The following is a 17,893-nucleotide window of genomic DNA, read 5'->3' on the forward strand; positions in this document are numbered from 1 at the left end:
AAGTGACAAATAATGCATTCTTTGTTTGGAAAAAAAAATAATAAATTGATTCGCCTCAGTGACTCATTAAGCAAACAAAGGGCTACTTTTTCAATGGACGTTATCCTTGGTGAATGGCTCTGGCGGCTCCGTCTCGGAGCGAGACCAGGGAGAAGCGAGCAGGCAGGGGCTGGCTGTCCAGGCACAGCTTCCCGCTGACCTGAGATGACTTAGGGTTTGCACAGCAGGCTCTGGCATCCAGCCGGTCACGGCAACGCGTGCCTTTGTGAGATGAGCTCCCGGCCGTGGTGGGTAGCCTGAGGACAAGAGCCCTCTCCGGGTAATGGTGAGCCACAGCTGGAACATGGGGGACACGTCGGAGTGCGTTCTGGCACTCCGGGCAGGGATGCTGCCCAGCTGCCACATGGGGTGCGGTATGCAGAGGACTTTCTCTACCCACGTGGGTTTTACTGGGTTATGACTTGAATCCTCCGTAGAGGGAAAAGCACTCTGTATTCAGGGACCTTCTTTCTCTAATGGCAACAAAACCTTACCCGGGACACAGATTCTCAGGAGAGGCGAAGCGTCTTCTGCACATTTCCCACAGCAAAGATGAGCTTCTCTTTCATTCCGATTAACTCAGCGATGCAAAGCTTTTCTTGATACAAGCACTCCTAGAACCAAGTAACTCCTTCAAACAGAACTAAGGCGAAGAGAGCAATCCAGCCTCTTGAGAACAACCTGGCGCCAGATAAAAGACGCGTGGCAAGGCAAGGCGCTGCAGAGCACAGTGCTGCTGTTCACAGCGGGGCAGCGCTCGGCTTCCCTCAGCTGCACAACAGTATTCACGCTGCAAAGAACCAGGCCTTCAGCTTTTTTTATTTTTTTTCCCAGCCTTCAGCGCTGCTGGCGGATGGAACCTTGTGAGCATGCCCTGCTCTGCGTAAGGGCAAGTCCTCTGGGTTAGCTTGACACCTGAAAGAGATAGTTTGAACTGGTAGTTTTGCCTGAACTGGTCTGAGAAGATCTCAGAGCCCATCCCTCGTGCAAGTCATCTGGGGGGTGATGGTCACCAGCCGGTTATCAGTGAGCAGCACTCAAGGACTCTGGCATCTTCAGTGTGCTAAGCAGACCTAGCAGAGGACATCGATCCAAACCTTTCCCAGTTCGCAGCGGGGAGAGAGAAAGAACATCGAGTTCATGTGACTGTGTTAAATTGCAGAGCTAATGCTTTGGTGACTCACGTCTCTAGCATGCGCTTTTCTGTTAAGGAGTCATCTAATAGACTCCATTTTCTTTTTTTATCACATACAGATTCAGTGAAGGAATTTAGCAGAGTTTGTTCCCAGCTGTCAATAATGCGATTTGAACTACAAAAACCAAATGCAGCGAAATAAGATTTACGCTAATTTCCCAGTAAAAGGGGAACTGATATTTTCGAAAGGCTGTTGTAGTTGCTCCATTTCCAAAATGTTAAAGATACCGCACATGCGAATGGATAGCAAATCCTGAATGTTTAACAAGAGAGCCAGATGTCAATATTTACCATTTTGGTTTTTTTTTCCAAGAACACCAACCTGGAAAAATATATCGAACTTCATCAAACTGGTAGCCCAAATGACAGCACTGCCAATGAACTTCGGTAATGAGCTAAATAAAGTAAGGCTTGTAAGAGGTGATTCGATATTTATTTCTGAAATCATATTTTTCTCCATCCCTCTGAGACTCTGAGAACCTGCTGCTCCAAGCTGAAAGATTGAGGCTTTGCATAGGTGGATTGCAGCTGAAAGTCAGAACCAGCTACTGTAATTAGCCACACAAGCAATTTGCATGTTTCCCAATAAAAGTAAAGCAGGGTGCTGAAGCTTAGCCAGCTACTTTTTATGAAACCTTTTATCACATTGTTTGAAATAAAACGCAAACACCTCTACAAAGCGAACTTGAGCTCTGCTGCCATCAGTTCAGAAGAAACGCTCGTTAAGGATTCCTTCTGTAATTTTTGACTGAGAAGGAAAAATGAGCTCTCCTTCTGTGACAGAGCTCTCTCTGTTACTGCAGGAGACTACGAAAGACTAGATAACTGCATTAAGCAAATAGCATAAAAATAGCCACACGCTGTTTCACATGCGTCACCACCTGATGCAAAACACGCATAGACAGAAAGGAGAGAACATTGAATTCTTGCCCGTCTTCTGTGTTTTGCAGATGCAGTTTAACGCTAACAATAGCGGAAGCCCTGTGGGTAGATTTGCAGCGGTGCTATAAGCTGGGACTTGCTGTCAAGGTAGCAAAGGGAATTGCATTAGCAGTCTGCCCCAGCATAAATGTATGGATAGCAGTACATCAAGGGAAATCCATTATGTTTGCACATGCCCTCATACGCTAAAAGGCTTGTGTTTTTTTCCTGCAGGCTGTTGATCCTCCTTTATGTATCTCATTTTGCCTTGGGAGAGCTTCTTTCCCTGCAGAATCAGATGCCGTGCCTTTGGATTGCTTACTGAAACGTTAGCAAGGATAGCAAATGACTTCTCTTATCTGATGCATCATTATCATCATTTTCATAGTAATGCAGGGCTTTACACTATGCAAAGCTTTTCATCCAAAGATCTGGAACATTTGCAAACAGTGATTGATGTAATTAATAGACCTCTGAATTAACATGGTTCTTTTTCTCATTGGCGGTTGAACTGGAAAATGCATTTTATTTAAGGTAGAGCAAAGGAAAATCAGTTCTTAGGAAAACATTCTGCTGTCCAGATATTTTCAGCAGAACAAGATGCGGGTTTTTGACACCAAGTTAAAAGTTTCCTTTTTTTCCAGTGTGAAGAACCAGCATGTTGAAAGTCAGTTCTTCCACTCTTCTGTTTTGTAAGGCTTTGCGAATAAGTTTGGGTGAATCCGGAGCTGATAAAACATCCTTACGTTAAAAAAAAAAAAATTTGGCTCTAATAATTGCATCTTCCAAACCTTTGTATGGAGGGGAGGTTATGTTATTTTATGTATAAAATGAGCAGATGTGAACAGGTAAATTTATCTACCGGGAGAAGGCAGCTGAGAGCTACATCCAGGGGCAAAATCCAGAACTCATCCATTCAAAGCTAAGTTTTAGCATGCAGTATTACTTATGTGCTTGTTACACATCCCAGCAGGGCATTTTCCCTACCAAGTGCTAGTCTGAATTAACTGATTGTTTAGGAGCTGTAGCTTGAAGGCATCTCATCTCAGCCTTTGTCAGATGCAGCACCTCAGGTTTCTATCTTACAAAGGAGATACTGCACCCAGGATATTTCTCTGTCAGTGAATATCTAAGCAGTGCATATTACTGTTGATCCAGTAAGTGTACTTGAGACAACATGCAAGAATGACAGCATTTTATAGCTCCTCCTTTGAGTGTGATGACTATCGTATGATTCACTGTTGGCAAGAATAAGAACAGTTTATCTATTTCTCCCAGCAGCGAAGTGTTGTGCTTTTTACTAATCAAGAAGCTTTGCATTTTTTGTCCCTGTGAAGTTTAAGAATGATGGGAAGAGCCCCTGCTGCCATCAGAAGACCGAGCAGATAAAGCCATAGAATTCACAGCCCAGTACTCCCTGCCCAGTTCTTGGTGTGTTCTGGGGAGGTTATATGCAGAATAAAATGCCCTTGAAGTCAGGAAGAGGTAGCAACAGCAGAAAGAGATTATGCAGTTCATTGTAATAACTCTGCAGGCTGTAATCTCTGTGTCTGAAAGCCTCATTTTTCAACAGTGAAATGTGAGAAGGGCCAATTTCTACATTTTATCTTTCTCTTGAAACAGAGCTGGAATGGCAGGATGCACAGCTTTTGTCATTGCTTGGGGACGGGGGGCGGGGCGTGCTATTATCAGTATTTGCTGAGTCAAAGATTTGTAATTATTGAAAAAACCAAGGAAATTTACTTAAAAGATATCAAATCCACTTCTGGTAATCACAAGCTAAATTTTGGTCTTAAGAACATTCACAAAAGAAAGAGATCAGTAATTCCAGGCAGGTATTAGTACCAAAATATGTATACCATCAGTATACCATCACCGCGAAAACTCCGTAGGCATCACCCAGACTCAGCACTGAAAAAAATACTATGAGATTTTAAATGCCCAATCACAGTAGGGAAATACTAAGGACCAGTATTAAAACAGTATTTGAGAACACCTGAAGATAAGATGTATTCACACTTGCCTTTTCTTAAATAATTCTGAATGGTTTAAAGTGCTTTAAGGAAAAAAATCTTGCTAAATGATTCACAACAATAGAAAAATTGGTGAATTAAATTCTTCACAGTGAACAAGCTGCCCAGCTTTATTTTAGTCTTGTTTTAAGATAAATCAAGATGTCAATACAGTAAATATAAATAAAAACTTCTCATGTATCAAATAAGTTCATTTACACAGATGAGTTATAAAATTCCTTCCTGCGTGAAATGTGGTGCAGCACGGACTAATAGTCGTTTTACAATATGTGTGTTATGATTCCCTGATTTTTTAAAACAACAGAATTATGGCAACTGTTATTTTCGCACTAGGGTATAGAAAGTAAATCCAGGTTATTAACCACAAGACTGAAAAACATATCATTTATGCCAATAGAGAAACCACAGCTTGTCAACAAATAAGAGAAAAGCAAGAATGGAAAAATAATACTATGTACTTTCGTATTTTAAATGAAACAGTTCCTAACTTATCATTTTACCATCATGGTTGATCCAACGCATTCACTGTGCTAAAGGATTGGGATCTTGCTGTGCTACTGTCGTTCCTCAGCATTAAATACTAGAATGCTGACCGTAAGGATCTACCCTGTGTCCACCAGTGTTGACACCATTATGGTCACAGGTATCCAAAAAGTGTCATTAATAGGACAGGCTGGATCAGGTCCAACTCATACCCCATATATATGAAATGCCAGTGAGATGAAGGAATAGCAGAAATAGCCAAAAAAACCTCTGCTTGGAAGCTGTTTTTCTTTTTAATATTTAGGTTACAAATGAAATGGAAGGACCCAAATTCAGACTCTGAGGCCGTGTTTGGATAGATCTCTGCTTTACAGCATCTCTCGTACTTGGGAGTAGGTCTCAGCCTTACCTCTCACTAATTCTTCAAAGACTAAAAGCTGTTTCATGTTACCTCATTACTGTATCTTTCTTTAATTATACAGTGCAAGAACAGGAGAAAACATACTGCCTTCATATTTAGTCTGTCAAATATGCTCCCTTAAATTCAGCTAACACTATTTTTTTAATTTAATTATACAGTGTAAGAACAGGAGAAAACATACTGCCTTTATATTTAGTCTGACAAATATGCTCCCTTAAATGCAGCTAACGCTATTTTTTAAATTTATTGCAATTCCTTTTACCTACTGTATTTTTCTAAACCTGCTGTAAATGTAATTCCCTCAATTTCAGGATAATCTATCTGAACGGTGGCAGTAAACGTAATCAGGAAATGGAGAAGGAGAATAGAGTTCTGTTTTTAATGAATTTCGTTTGCTTATTTATTTACTTTACACTTTAGAGTGACTGGTACATTTTGGCTGCAGCCTACCAAATCAAAATACTTTTTATTGAAACCTGTAAAAAAAAGACAAGAAAATTAGTATTGGGTTTCCAAGGTCCTCAGTTTGAAGAACAAAGACATTGTGAAGTATACAAATCAATTACCAATTTAACATGGTCTTCAGCATTCCTTTATTTCTTACTTTACATATTTCTTTAATTAACTATTTTCTAATTGTTTGCAAAATATTATCATGAGATTGCAAGTCTGTTTCTTGTGCATTTGTAAATTCTCCACTGTTGGAAAAGCAAACCACAAAACCACACCAGTCTCTTACCGTGACATTTCCAGATCACACCCAGCTGTCCACTGCTACAACTGTAACGTTCAACGTGCTTACGACCAAGACCACACGTAAGAGTGCAGACACGCAGATCAGGTTTTCAGGGTTGTATGGTCAGTGGGTGAGGTGGTTATTCTGTTCCTCTTTTCTTTATTATTCAGTATCACAAGGACACGTATCTAAGTATTTCTAATATTTATGTAGGATGGCTTCACAGGTAATGACAGATAACAAGTGGTAGTCCTAATAAAACAAACTTTCTGAATATTTTCTGTACAATGTACTAAAATATTCATAAAAACAAATGAAGGGAAATTCACAAAGGCTAGACAGAACAAAGTTCTGTTAACAAAGCGAATAATTCATGGTAGAAGATGCAAGACTTTTCCTCACTGTTTGAACATACATGCATTCTCGTGCTGCTTAGCCTTTATCTGTGATAATGCATTAACTGTATTTGTCAAGAAGGCAGAACAGTCATTGAATGACAAGACTGTGAGGGAGTGTTAATTACATATATGATACTGTGGAACTCATGATGAAATACTACGTTATTTATCCACTTACTTAAGGTATTATTCTTGAATAGCATGGGGTTAGCTTTTGTTTACCAGTCTATTATAGTTAATTAGTTTAAAATGTTCTTAATTACATGGAGATAGTACATACCTCCTTATTCTTAAAGCAATATTGTTTTTCTAAACATATCTGGGTTGTGAGATCCTCTATAGATCTGATTATTGTAGCATGAGTTGCATCTCAATAAGTATTTTGCTTTTTTCAGACAAACTTTGGCATATACCTGATGAACCAGCCCTTGCGCTCATCCCTTCCAGATATTTTATCGGTTGGGTCTCAAGTACTTCCAGTGCTGAAGGAGAATACAGAAATTCAGCCCCCGACATCCAGTGAAGAAAAATGTTCAGGATAGATTCTCCGGTGGAGATGAGATTTATATGCAACCCCAGGGAAAAGTCAGTAGTCAGTTATTCAAAAAAAAGGAAAAAGCTTCCACTCATTTGCTTCTGGTTTAAGTCTTTTAATTTTCTGTTTGCTGTAAATGTTATCAGATGGCAGAACCTTGATAATTACAGCTCACCTACATGTTTTTGCTTGTGATTAGGTTACAGCAGCCGTAACTCTATTTTGCTCAATTGCTTCAGGATGCAACAGGTTTGATCAAGTTTTACTGGTGGATGACTCCCAAAACAAGCCCAACATCATTGTCAGAAACCCACATCTCAATGAAGGAAAGTAAACACAATAATACACTACTTCCTTACGTTGCTTTGTTAAAACCACATTTGAGAGAGAGGATGCAGGACATATTTTAAAAACAGTGTGGGTGGGAAGGGAACAGTGGGAGAGCGGCATGAGAGTACAGTCCATTCACCTTTTCAAAAATGAAACTGAAGGTGATGTGTAGACAGTCTGAAAGCACCGGAGAAGAGGGAACTGTTATTGAGAAATCTGTGTTTCCCTCTTCAAAAGTGGTGTGTGAGGATGCCAAAGAGGCATAAAGATCAATGAAGATTCAGTACGCCATTTGCAAAACACATTCCCTGTGAAGCAATTTCATCCATTTGTTCTCAACTTCTTTCTCTTGTTCCCATTTGCTAGTTTTCCGTCTGATTTATTTTGTGGGATGACCTCCCACACACTTGTTTCCTTACGTGTTTGTGAATGTTGACACATTTTTTCTAATTAGAGATTTTTCAACTAATACAGTCATGTTTTCTGTACAAACTTTGTTTATCCTCAGTGGTCTCTGATGGCCACTTAAGGGAACTCTTGACAGTTCGGATGCTTCTCCATCCCAAACAGGTCAAAGTATTCTTTTTTCTTACTCTTTGTGCCTTTCATAATGTCCTTCTTAGAAGGCTTTTGATTCTTTACTCTCCCAAATATGACTCATGCTTTCTGATTTCTGAGAGCAAATGTCTGAAACCTAGGACTTAGTCTGAAATATCCATTATTGTGAAAATTAAAAAAAATAAATACAGCAAGCCACACAGCAAAAAACCACACGGAAAGTTGATGTAATGCAAGACTGAACACATTGAGGCCAGGTGTTTTATGACCCCCAACATGGATCCAACCAGCCACAGGGCAATTTCATGCTTCCAGGAAGTCCTTCCGGAAGAGGAAATTCTTCGAGATTGGTGCTCTATTGCCATTTGGGAAGTGAAAGTTTGACCCCGTTAAAAGCACCATCAGAACTCTCAACCAGCATGATTTAAGTCTTCCTTGGGGCAATTTTGGCTCAAACTGTGTGAAAGTGCTTCTGGCTGAAGCAATCCTTGAGTTGTTTGAGTATAACCCTGGAGGGGAGCAAGCGGCTTTGTGAAAGTGTTGGTCAAACAGTCATCCCGAAAGGGGAGCGACTACCGCAGAGCGACGTACAATGGGAAAAGGGAAGCGCAGTGTGCAAATCAGAATTCAAAGATGGTCTTTTTTTCTTTCTCTTCTTTTTTTTTTTTTAACCTGGTTTCTTCCTTCTTTTTTTTTTTTTGTTCTTTTGAAGAACTGGTTTTACTCACTACAGCTGGAGCAGACTCTTAGTCTCTCAGCAGAGCTTTGTAATGGAAATGAGAAGAGACATTATCTGTTTCTTACAACCTGCCATAAAATACATGGAAAGAGAGAGACGTTTCATATGTATGTAAACTGAGGATCAGTTTTGAGAGTTGTACCTTCCACTTCAGAGCCCAAGCACTACTCCTTGATGTCTGCTTTGAAAAGCTGGGGGTTTATCTGTCTAATAGTCAATTATCTGATGTTGTAATGAGCAGGCTTTCTGGAACCTTGAAAAGCAGTTTCCTGGTATCTAAATCTCTTTTAACTGTTTCACTCTTTGCCTTTCTGTTATGCAGAACATTGTTTTGTTGGATAGAAAGCCAGCGCAACTCTGGCAAATTTAATATGAAGAGACCTGCTGTATGCTGACCTTCAGGTGATCTCTGGTGCTTTGCTCTGTCCTCTTCACCTCACCAGTATGTCATTTGTTTAAAATGGCACAGAAGTTAGAAAAGGAAATTGAAAGCAAACCTCAGCTAGCTCTGTTTCACTTGTTATTGGATTTACTACAAAATAAGTCACTTTGGTACACAGTGGCTTGACAAATACTGTTTGTGAATAGCCTTAATGCAATGTAGGATAACTAGGGATGAGAGGATTTGAACTTTAAAAATGTCATGCTTGGTCATTTTGACCTATTATTTACAGGCAATTACACTTTCTCTCTGCTGTAGCTTAGTAATATTAGATCAAGCATAATTTTGTCATTTTACAGGGGAAAAAAAGATTTTCTCTGATGTATGAACATACTCATTAGTATATTCTGTGCATTTCCCAGAAGGAACATCCTTGTGCTACAGTGATAGGAAATGTCACAACGCTTCAGATTGATGGAAGAGACATAAGGAATCTTTCATCTCAACAAAAGATAATATTTCCCTTCTAGTAAGTGGAGTGTCCCCGCCAGTATTGAGATGTCTTCCCATCAATGAAGACAAATTCTTCTCAGTGCCAATACTCTGGGGAAAATCTTGAAGTAGGAAGAGTCACTTTTAAATGACATGCACTGTAAGTTTTGTAGAAAGAACATCCCTCCCATAATGTGAAAAAAAAATTCAAAGAAAGAGAAAGCTGGCATAATACAAACCCAGGTGCTGCAGGAATGAAAAGGGCATAAACACTTCAAAACGCTGTGTATATTACATAGAAAGATTAGATGTTCTATAAGGGGGTGCCTTCTCAATCGTCAGAGTATATAGAAAAAAGACAAATTCATATGAAGGCAGACTCTTTCATCTAAGTACACCCATTGCTGCAAAATTAAATCTTTGGACTAATTGCAGATATGTATTTACCTTCTATGGATAAGAAGTGTACCTAATAGCGTATTTCCAGAGTGCTGTATGTAGGAAGTCCTCTATATATTTGAAAACTAAGTCTGTATTTCCTTACAATGAATTATTCAGACACAGTCCATTTTCTGTGGGACTTAACTCCTTCCCAAATCTCAAGGCAAAAATGATGATTATTACAAGCTCTAATAATAGCCAGGAGGCCAAAATCACAGAAGAGAAATCAGCATTTTTAGGAGAAGCCTCCGAACTCTGTGTTCTCTGATATGACTAAGATATTTCAGATACAGTTTATGATTTATATACTTTCAATGGCATCCTTCAAAATACGGTCACAATTTTAGGTCACCCTTCTGTCAAAATTATACACAAATCAAAAGGAAGGACTGCATAAAGAATATGATTGTAGTTCATAAATTGTAGAGATTATGCTATGCATTTCTTCTTCAGTCTGGTTTTTAACTTTCTTGGAAATGAAACCAATAAAATATATATTGTGCTTGACGTGTCTACTGGTGGTGGTTGCATTCTTGACCTTTGAGCTCATGAGATGCCAAGTTCTGCTTGGAGGCATTGCCGGGCTCACGGGGCGAGTATGTGGCTCAGGACGGAAGGGATGTCTCATCGCTGCTGGGATTCACAGGTGAGGTGTTCCTCCAGCTATCGCACTGCTGGCCTCCGTCTGTCTAGTCAGCATGCCGATCGGTTGCACGCTCAGCTCAGGCCCTGCACAAAATGCACTAATAATCACTGGTTTCCTTTAAAATATGTCCAGAGGCAGTCCTGTTGGAGCCATCTCTGTTATCCAGAAGTTGGAGCTCTCACCAAGGGTGTTGGAGAAGGGAAGGTTCTTCATTTCCCCCCTCCTTTGCCTGGAGGGATCCAACACCATCTTTCTCCGCTGCCTAACCCATCAGTCAGTAGGCGAGACTGGAGAGTTAAGAGGGCTGGGTGTGTGTGGGAATCACAGGGAAGGCTTGTCCTCCCCTTCTCATGAGGTTTACGCGGAAACGCTCTGTGATTCACTGGGCCGGAGAGAGAGAGGGATATGGGAACAGTGAGGCAGGATCTGCACGTACGTCTGAGGTACTCGTTCGTGTTGGATTCACTGAGGGTGGGAGGGGAAGAAGAGCACGACTCTGTAACCCAACGGGTAGGTCACTCCTGTGGAGGTGAAAGATGTGGGTATGTCCCCGTCTCTGATTATACAGCTGTCACGAGGCAGCTACTTGGCCAAAACATAGACACAGCCCTCGGAGAAGGGAGGAGAAGGCAGAGCGCTCCTCCTCTCTGCTGGGCATGTGAGACAGTGCGTTACAGAGACTGGTTCAAGGTGGAACTTCAGCAAGAATAGAGGACAACGCCCCAGGCATGGTTTGGGATGGGCCATTAGAGGAAACACGAGTTTGAGTCCTCAAAAGCAGAAATGGGAACGAACCCACGTTTCTGACTTCTTGTTAGGTGCACCAGCCACAAGGCCAGAGTGACAAGGAAAAAATGTGGCAGGGGAACAAAAGTGGCATCTCCTACGGTCAAAGTTTAAAACAAAGTAGTGATACACATGCCTTCGCCACCCAGTTTGTAATTTTTTTAGGAGAGGAAGGACGCAGGTATCCTCAGGCCCATAAATCAGATTCAGAGAACTCAAGAGTAAGTCATCAGCAGAGAGGTGCCTCTTAAGCAAGGTGCCATTTAAGAGACCTTTCTTCCCTCCCTTTCGTGTCACCGAGCTTTGCTGCTTACTCGGTGTGATGACGGTTGTGGGTTCCTTGCAGTGGAAAAGAAAATAGGCAGGTGCCCTGAATAAGGAGCGAAGTGGCTCGCTCACGACTGCGGACAGGGAGAGATGTCAGGGAGGATTGACATGGGGCATCCTCGAGCATCACTGCCATGTGCAGAGGTACCTCAGAAGCCCAGAAATATGTGTCACAGAACAAGTTAGTCTTTTTTCTGCTGCTGCTGCGAAGTCATCCTGGAAGGGTGATATTCAAGAATTATGCTGTTGGGGAACAGACTATAGCAAAAGCAGGATGAGAAAAGGGGACAAACAAAAAAATGCGTGTAGCATTTGCCACTGAAAATTGCTGAGGGGTTTCTCAAATACCCACCAAGTAAGACGAAATGTGAGAAATCAGGGCATTTGATTTCGTACAGCAGTTTCATGGCAAATTTGAAATGACGTTGATCTCAAATGAAGAGCCTCTTGCCTTGCATGGCTCATGGATAGCCTATGGTTAGGTGCATTTCTATGTTAAACCGTTTCTTCTGTGAGCCAATCTATTCCAGGCTTGCAACCAAAACTTGTCAACACACTGCAAATCTGGACGTCAACCTCAGCTTCTCCTAGATAACCAGTATATTCCGTCTTTGAGCCCGTCTCATGCTTTTTGCTGTTTTTCAGAGGTAAGTGTCCCATCTGGATTAAAGTACTCTGGCCAGGATTGTTAATGCAGAGATGGTTCCTCAGTCCAAAAGTGAAATCAGCTTTTGGTTTCTGAAAGGGCTGTGTTTTCCATGAGGCTGTGTTTGAAAAGCCAGCCATGATCTAATGTCAAGTCTGTTGTTTTCTGTGCTTTTATAATAGATGAATCAGATAAAGCTATTGAAAAGTTTGTGAGTTATTATTTCCCGAAGCAAAACAAAACTGGAAGACTGCAGAAGGTCCTGCACTGCTGAACCCATCTATTCACTTCTACAAATGGAGAAGAGCCTCTGAGGTATCCATTGTTCGTGGATGTAATTCCCAGTGAGTCATATATTAGATATTTGTAATTTCACTGGTTTAGCCAAATGCTTTGGACTGTTGCTTATACTCAGACCCTTTGTATTTACTGTCATATTCAAAAGATTTCTTCCAGCGAACCCTTCAATACTGAAATGAAATTGAATTTGTCTTGTGTCAAATGTTCATCTTTATTCCGTTTTAAGGAACAAGAACGCAAGATTTCTGTGTTTGACTTGCTATCCAAAGCTTAATGTAATTGTTTAATACACTTGAAAAGAGAAGGTTCTCGTCTCAGTTGCTTTATCTGTCAGTCAGTACTTGTAAAAAGCTACAGTGTTCCTCAGTAATGTCTAGTCAATTAGAAAAAAAGACCTAAGCTACAGGAGCTGGGCACAGCTTGCAAACACTCATTGTCTAGGAGAGTTTGCATCTACTCGTATATATATTCAAGCACAAGAAGTCTAAATAGGCTAAACTATTTTGCTTTTAGTCTTGGCAAATACTCAGAAAAAAAGCATGCACAGTTTTTTTCCGAGGGAGCATGGGATGTGACACCCCATCTTTTGTATCAGACCCGCAGCGGTACCCCTGACAACCAAACGGCTGCCGTCCCTGCGAACAGAATGCGTCCTCAGGCTTGTGGATGTGCGGGATAAAGTTTTGTAATGCAGCTTTATACCCTCTCTCTTTTGTCATACGCTAAGGAGCAGCTTACAACAGCCACGCTGGCTGAACTCTGAGCAGCTCCCAGGGGCGCAGACCCAGGAGCGGGGGCCCGTGTCCCTCCCCAGACGCCGTGGGACCTGGCTCCACTGTGCCCCACGCAAAATTTGTCCCCACTCAAACAGTTTGAAAACCGCCACTGCCGGCCCGTGCTGTATCTGAGGGAAGTACTTTGTCAAGTTCTCGTGCTATTTTGTGTCGTCTTGTACTGGCGTCATGGAGTCATTTGGTATTCATTCAATCTCGCGTGCCTTTCCCGCTGGCGCAGCATGGTAATTCGGAGCTATTTACGTGTGAAGTGGAGAATATGTCGAGGAAGAGAGAATCTGACGTTTCATTGAGTGGGTAACCTGAAACAATTGGTTAAATTAGTCAAGCAGGATTGAGCGCTGGGGTGTATCATCAGAGGCATGCATGAAACATTACGAAAAATGCAAGTGGATTCCTACCAGACCTTTTCTCTAAGTGCAAAAACAATACAAGCCAGCGATCGTGTATTTAAGAAGCTAAGTAATCATGTATTTAAGAAGGTATATATGATCTAAATGAGATTGTCAGGTATTGCAATTAGCATACTTATCTGCACTTACATTAAATAAATATTCTGCTTCAAATAAGAACATTTGGATTAGGAGAATCATTCCACCCCCTCTTGTATTTCTTCTAATTTCATCCATCAGCCCCAAAATACTGATGGGCAAAATATTTTAAAAATTATAATTCCCATTTTCTAAGAGGAATTTAGCTTTGAAAAAGCCTAAACAGCTTTCTGAGCTGAAAGACTACGAGTTTAGCCGTATAGTGATATTACACGATAGGTCATTTGGAAAAATGGCCGTGACGTTTGTCAAAGAGAAGAAAATCCAGAGTGATTCAGCGGTTAGAGGGGAGGCATATAGTCAGGCATCACATTATGTGTGGAGAGAAATGCTTGCTGGAATACAATTCCCGTAGCATAGGCACACATATCTCTCAGAAACTGCCCATATTAGGAAATTTTAAGTGTTTGTTGTTATTCTTTTTAAGTCTTTGGTGATAAGCTTTATGCCACGAGGAACAGATAGAGATTGAGAGGCAAAGTGGTATCAGATGGCAAGTGCCGGAACATAGCAAAATAATGGAATTTTTTTTTAATGAAATAATGGAATACTTTTGCTGTCTATAGCATTGTCTATAGGCAAAAAAAAAATCAAAACTCAGTTTAGAAAGAACATGAAAATAAAAATAAAAGTGAATAATGAAACTAAATAAAATTATCTAAGCCCCTAGAATGCATTAACATAAATAAAAGCAATTTCTAGGTCTGTGAAGCTCCATACTATAGTTCATCCTACCAATTCGTGTTGTTGCAGCCCACTAACTGCCGGATCCTGAATAGGAGCCGCTGAAATCATATTGTTGTCAGCTTATTCTTGAAAAAGAGACTCATGCTGGATATGGACATGGTGATGAAGCTACTAATCAAAGTAGTTACAAGACAAAGTAAACCTTAAAATCATGGACCTTAAAATCGTATCTGGGTGCAGAACCAGGAGGGGGAGGCCTCACAAAGGGACACACTTCTCAGAAAGAGGAAACTTCTGACCTTAATCTTGCAATGAAAAGCTGAAAAGCTTTCCAGCTGTAGCAAGACTTACTGGTTCAGAAACATCATGATTTTTGACCTCTGGCTGCTGGCATTATTTTGATATACACTCAGCCTTTCTTAACCTGGATTTTCTGTGGAAGTAATAACTGCAGCTGTCAGAAAGAGGATGTGTGATCACGAATGGCAGAGGAGATGAAACCTCTTAAGAGGCTGTCAGTAGAACAAGGGTCTGTGACTCCTTAGTGCCCTTAGGGCAATGGGAGCCATGAGCCCAGAATCCAGCTGGAAATGCGGCTACGAATTCATGAATGGACTTGGGAATTGGGAAATGCTGCCTTAAAAGTGAGGTCTCCCCTCCAGCTTTCAGTTATTTCTATCTAAAAATAAAGCTGCATGAACACTAGCGTCATCAGACTACAATGATGTGGACTTCACTGTGATGATAAATGAGTTGTTTTCTCAGCTAGTTAGCCAAAAAGTATGTTGCAATGCGATAGAATCTTAATAAGATCTTAAAAGTTAATATGATGGGCTTTACGTGAATTCATTCATGTGAAATTTTGTTTTCAGTGCTGTTAATGTTCATTAATTTCTGGTTAGCCTCTTGGTTATCGAGTTGTCAATGTCAGGTTAACTGTGTGTGACGGGACTTCTGAAGGTGCCCGCGTTCAACACGCTGCTCCAAGCTTCAGGGCTCGATCAGGTTTCTCAGGGCTGTACCCAGTCGAGTTTCGAGTATCTCCAACAACCTTTCTGGGCAACCTCTTCCTGTGCTTTTCCACCCTCCTGGTGAAGAAATCGTTCTTTAGATCCTCTCAGAAATTCAGCTTCTGACTGTTGCCTCTTATCCTTTCACTGTGCACCTTTGAGAAGTCTTCTCTCTACCCCCCCACGCATAGGTAATTGTACACCCTGCCCTCAGCTTTCTCTTCTCCAGGCTGAAGAAACCCGCTCTCCCGGTCTCTCCTCATACATCATGGGCTGCAGCCCTCAAACTTTCCTCTCCAGTGAGAAGTATGATGAGTGACTTCAAATATCCTTTGCTGAATGCCCGAAGATTTAAACCAGATAACCCAACAAATCTGCCCCTGAGCTACAGGGCTGAACGATGTTCTCCATCCACTCTTGTGCTGAATGAGTAAGAAGGGTCATACAGTTCATGCACGTACCATTTCTGGGGCAAGCTGGGTCAAAATGTTACATTATGGTAAGAATGGATCCATCAGTTTAGAGACTTGGCCACGGTACATCCACTTCTGCTCCCTAAAGACTGGCTCTGAATTTAGTTTTAAATGAAACCTTACACTGAGTTCAGGGCATAAGTCTATTACCGTGGACTTACTGGCTGATTCCCTTTTTGACTCAATCAAGGAAAAGTTTGTTTTTCTAGTTTTGGGGATAGGAGGGGCATGTTTAATACATTCTTTGCAAAGCTGGAATGTGGTTGAAGCCTTGGTCTGAGTGAAGTGAGCAGCAGAATTAAACTCCTTTCTGCTGCGTAAACTCCTGTCTCCTCTAGAACGTTGGAGGTAATCATATTTGCTTCCCTCAGTATGGTCTAAATGGATCTTCACAATATTCAGAAAGCTGCTGCGTGACTGAAGTGTTTCCATTTCTGTATGCCCAGTTTGGGATACTTAACAAATCTGATTTTTCTAGAAGTATGAGCTGAACACTCAATAAAAATTGGGTTGATTGAACGGTCCAACAATCAAATAGCCGTGCAGCCCAAGTACTTCTGAAAGTTTAGACAAAGGTGTACCACTTCCTAATTTACTAAATTAACTGCATCTGAAAGCAGTTAATCAGCTTTTTCACTGTCAGCAGGCAAAGGGAAGCTGAGAGCTGTTGACAGCTGTATCTTTGTGTTTCTCTCTTTAGCATATACAATCCAAAAAGTGTGAATCAGGCAGAACAGGTCAATGAGATTTTCAGGCAATCATGGGAATGAAATAAGGGCTGAACCACTGAGCAGCCTCATTTTTCTCTCCCTGGCACCTGGCATGCTTATTTGTCCTGATGCAACCCATGTATAAAAACCATAATCACATGGGAGCAGAGAATCCTCCCTCAGTATCGTTCTGAAATCCCAGTGCTCGGGTGATGAATAACCTACATGAATTCCAAGGTGATGAAGAACCGGAATCAGTAGGATGGTTTTATTGGGAAGAAGTTGTAGAGCCAAAAATCTTTGTCTGCTGAGACCGCAAAGCTGGAAATAATTTCCAACTTTTTCGTTTCTTTTTTCTGTTATGAAGTATTACAAGGCACAGGCATAGCAGCTGAGGTTTGTGAATCTGAAAATACAGTAGGGTGTCCTTGCAGCCAAGTCTTTTATAACCAGACAGAGGTTGTTAGTCAGTCAACATTTCTTGCTTTTATGGGCTCTTCTTCCCTTTGAAGCGGCATCCACATATGCATATTATCTAGCTGAACTACAGGGAGCTGCACAAAGCTGGGCTCTTCCAGCCGATGACTTGGAAGATTCCCAAGAACTGAATATTGTTGGTGAAACGCAATCGATCTCAAGGATGAACGTGAGCCCAGTATATTAGAGAAGGATAGCAAAATGGAGGGAGGAGAGTCCTTGAGAAGTTATCAAATCAGTCCCTCAGCCCTCGGCCAGCGCCAAATATATCTGCACAATTCCCGACAGGTGACGAAGGGATCAAAAAGGATCCCTAATTCTAGCATAATTCATCCCAGGCCGTTGCAGCGTAGAGGAGGGCTGGACGGGGCGCCCAGATGGAGCTGAGCTGGATCCTCGGGGCTGGGCAGGGGTAGTGGGGGTCCCTGGGAGGCTGCTCGGGGCAATTGAGGCATATCAGCGTCCTCAAGGGCTGAACCTTGCGTGACAGCCTGGAGCATTTTCCGTCTGGGCCGGAAAGCAGCAATAACTACTTTGTCGGAGGACCAAAGCGGTCGGTCTGCTTCTGTGCAAGCCTGGACGTGCGCGGTCAGTCAGCTCCGCTCCTTTTCTCCCTGTGTTTTTCTGTCTGCCAAGTAACTGATGTGGGCCAAGGACCGAGGCGGTTGCTCCTTTCTTGCTCTTTCAGTAAATGGCTAAACTTGGAAACTTTTGTCTTCCTTCGGCTGACACAGGCTGACACAGCTGTGCACACAGGCTATTACGGATGTTGTGTTCAGAGGC

General features: G+C 41.6%; 2 protein-coding genes across 4 annotated transcripts in view; both read left to right on the forward strand.

Moving 5' to 3' along the window:
* Window positions 1–10,210, forward strand: part of MOCOS (molybdenum cofactor sulfurase) — a 351,791-nt gene extending 341,581 nt beyond the window's left edge. For all 3 annotated transcript variants that reach the window (XM_030012223.1, XM_030012222.2, XM_030012225.2), the window contains one exon: window positions 6,622–10,210. In XM_030012223.1, coding sequence (XP_029868083.1) covers window positions 6,622–6,768 — 147 coding nt within the window. In that variant the 3' untranslated portion in view covers window positions 6,769–10,210. The remainder of the gene's footprint in view (window positions 1–6,621) is intronic.
* Window positions 10,211–12,431: 2,221 nt separating this feature from the next.
* Window positions 12,432–17,893, forward strand: part of PTPN3 (protein tyrosine phosphatase non-receptor type 3) — a 199,818-nt gene continuing 194,356 nt past the window's right edge. Inside the window, exon 1 of the mRNA XM_030012301.2 lies at window positions 12,432–12,452. The gene's annotated coding sequence lies outside the window, so the exon portion shown is untranslated. The remainder of the gene's footprint in view (window positions 12,453–17,893) is intronic.

This window comes from Aquila chrysaetos, chromosome 4 (genome assembly GCF_900496995.4).
Source record: "Aquila chrysaetos chrysaetos chromosome 4, bAquChr1.4, whole genome shotgun sequence".
Taxonomy (NCBI): Eukaryota; Metazoa; Chordata; class Aves; order Accipitriformes; family Accipitridae; genus Aquila; species Aquila chrysaetos.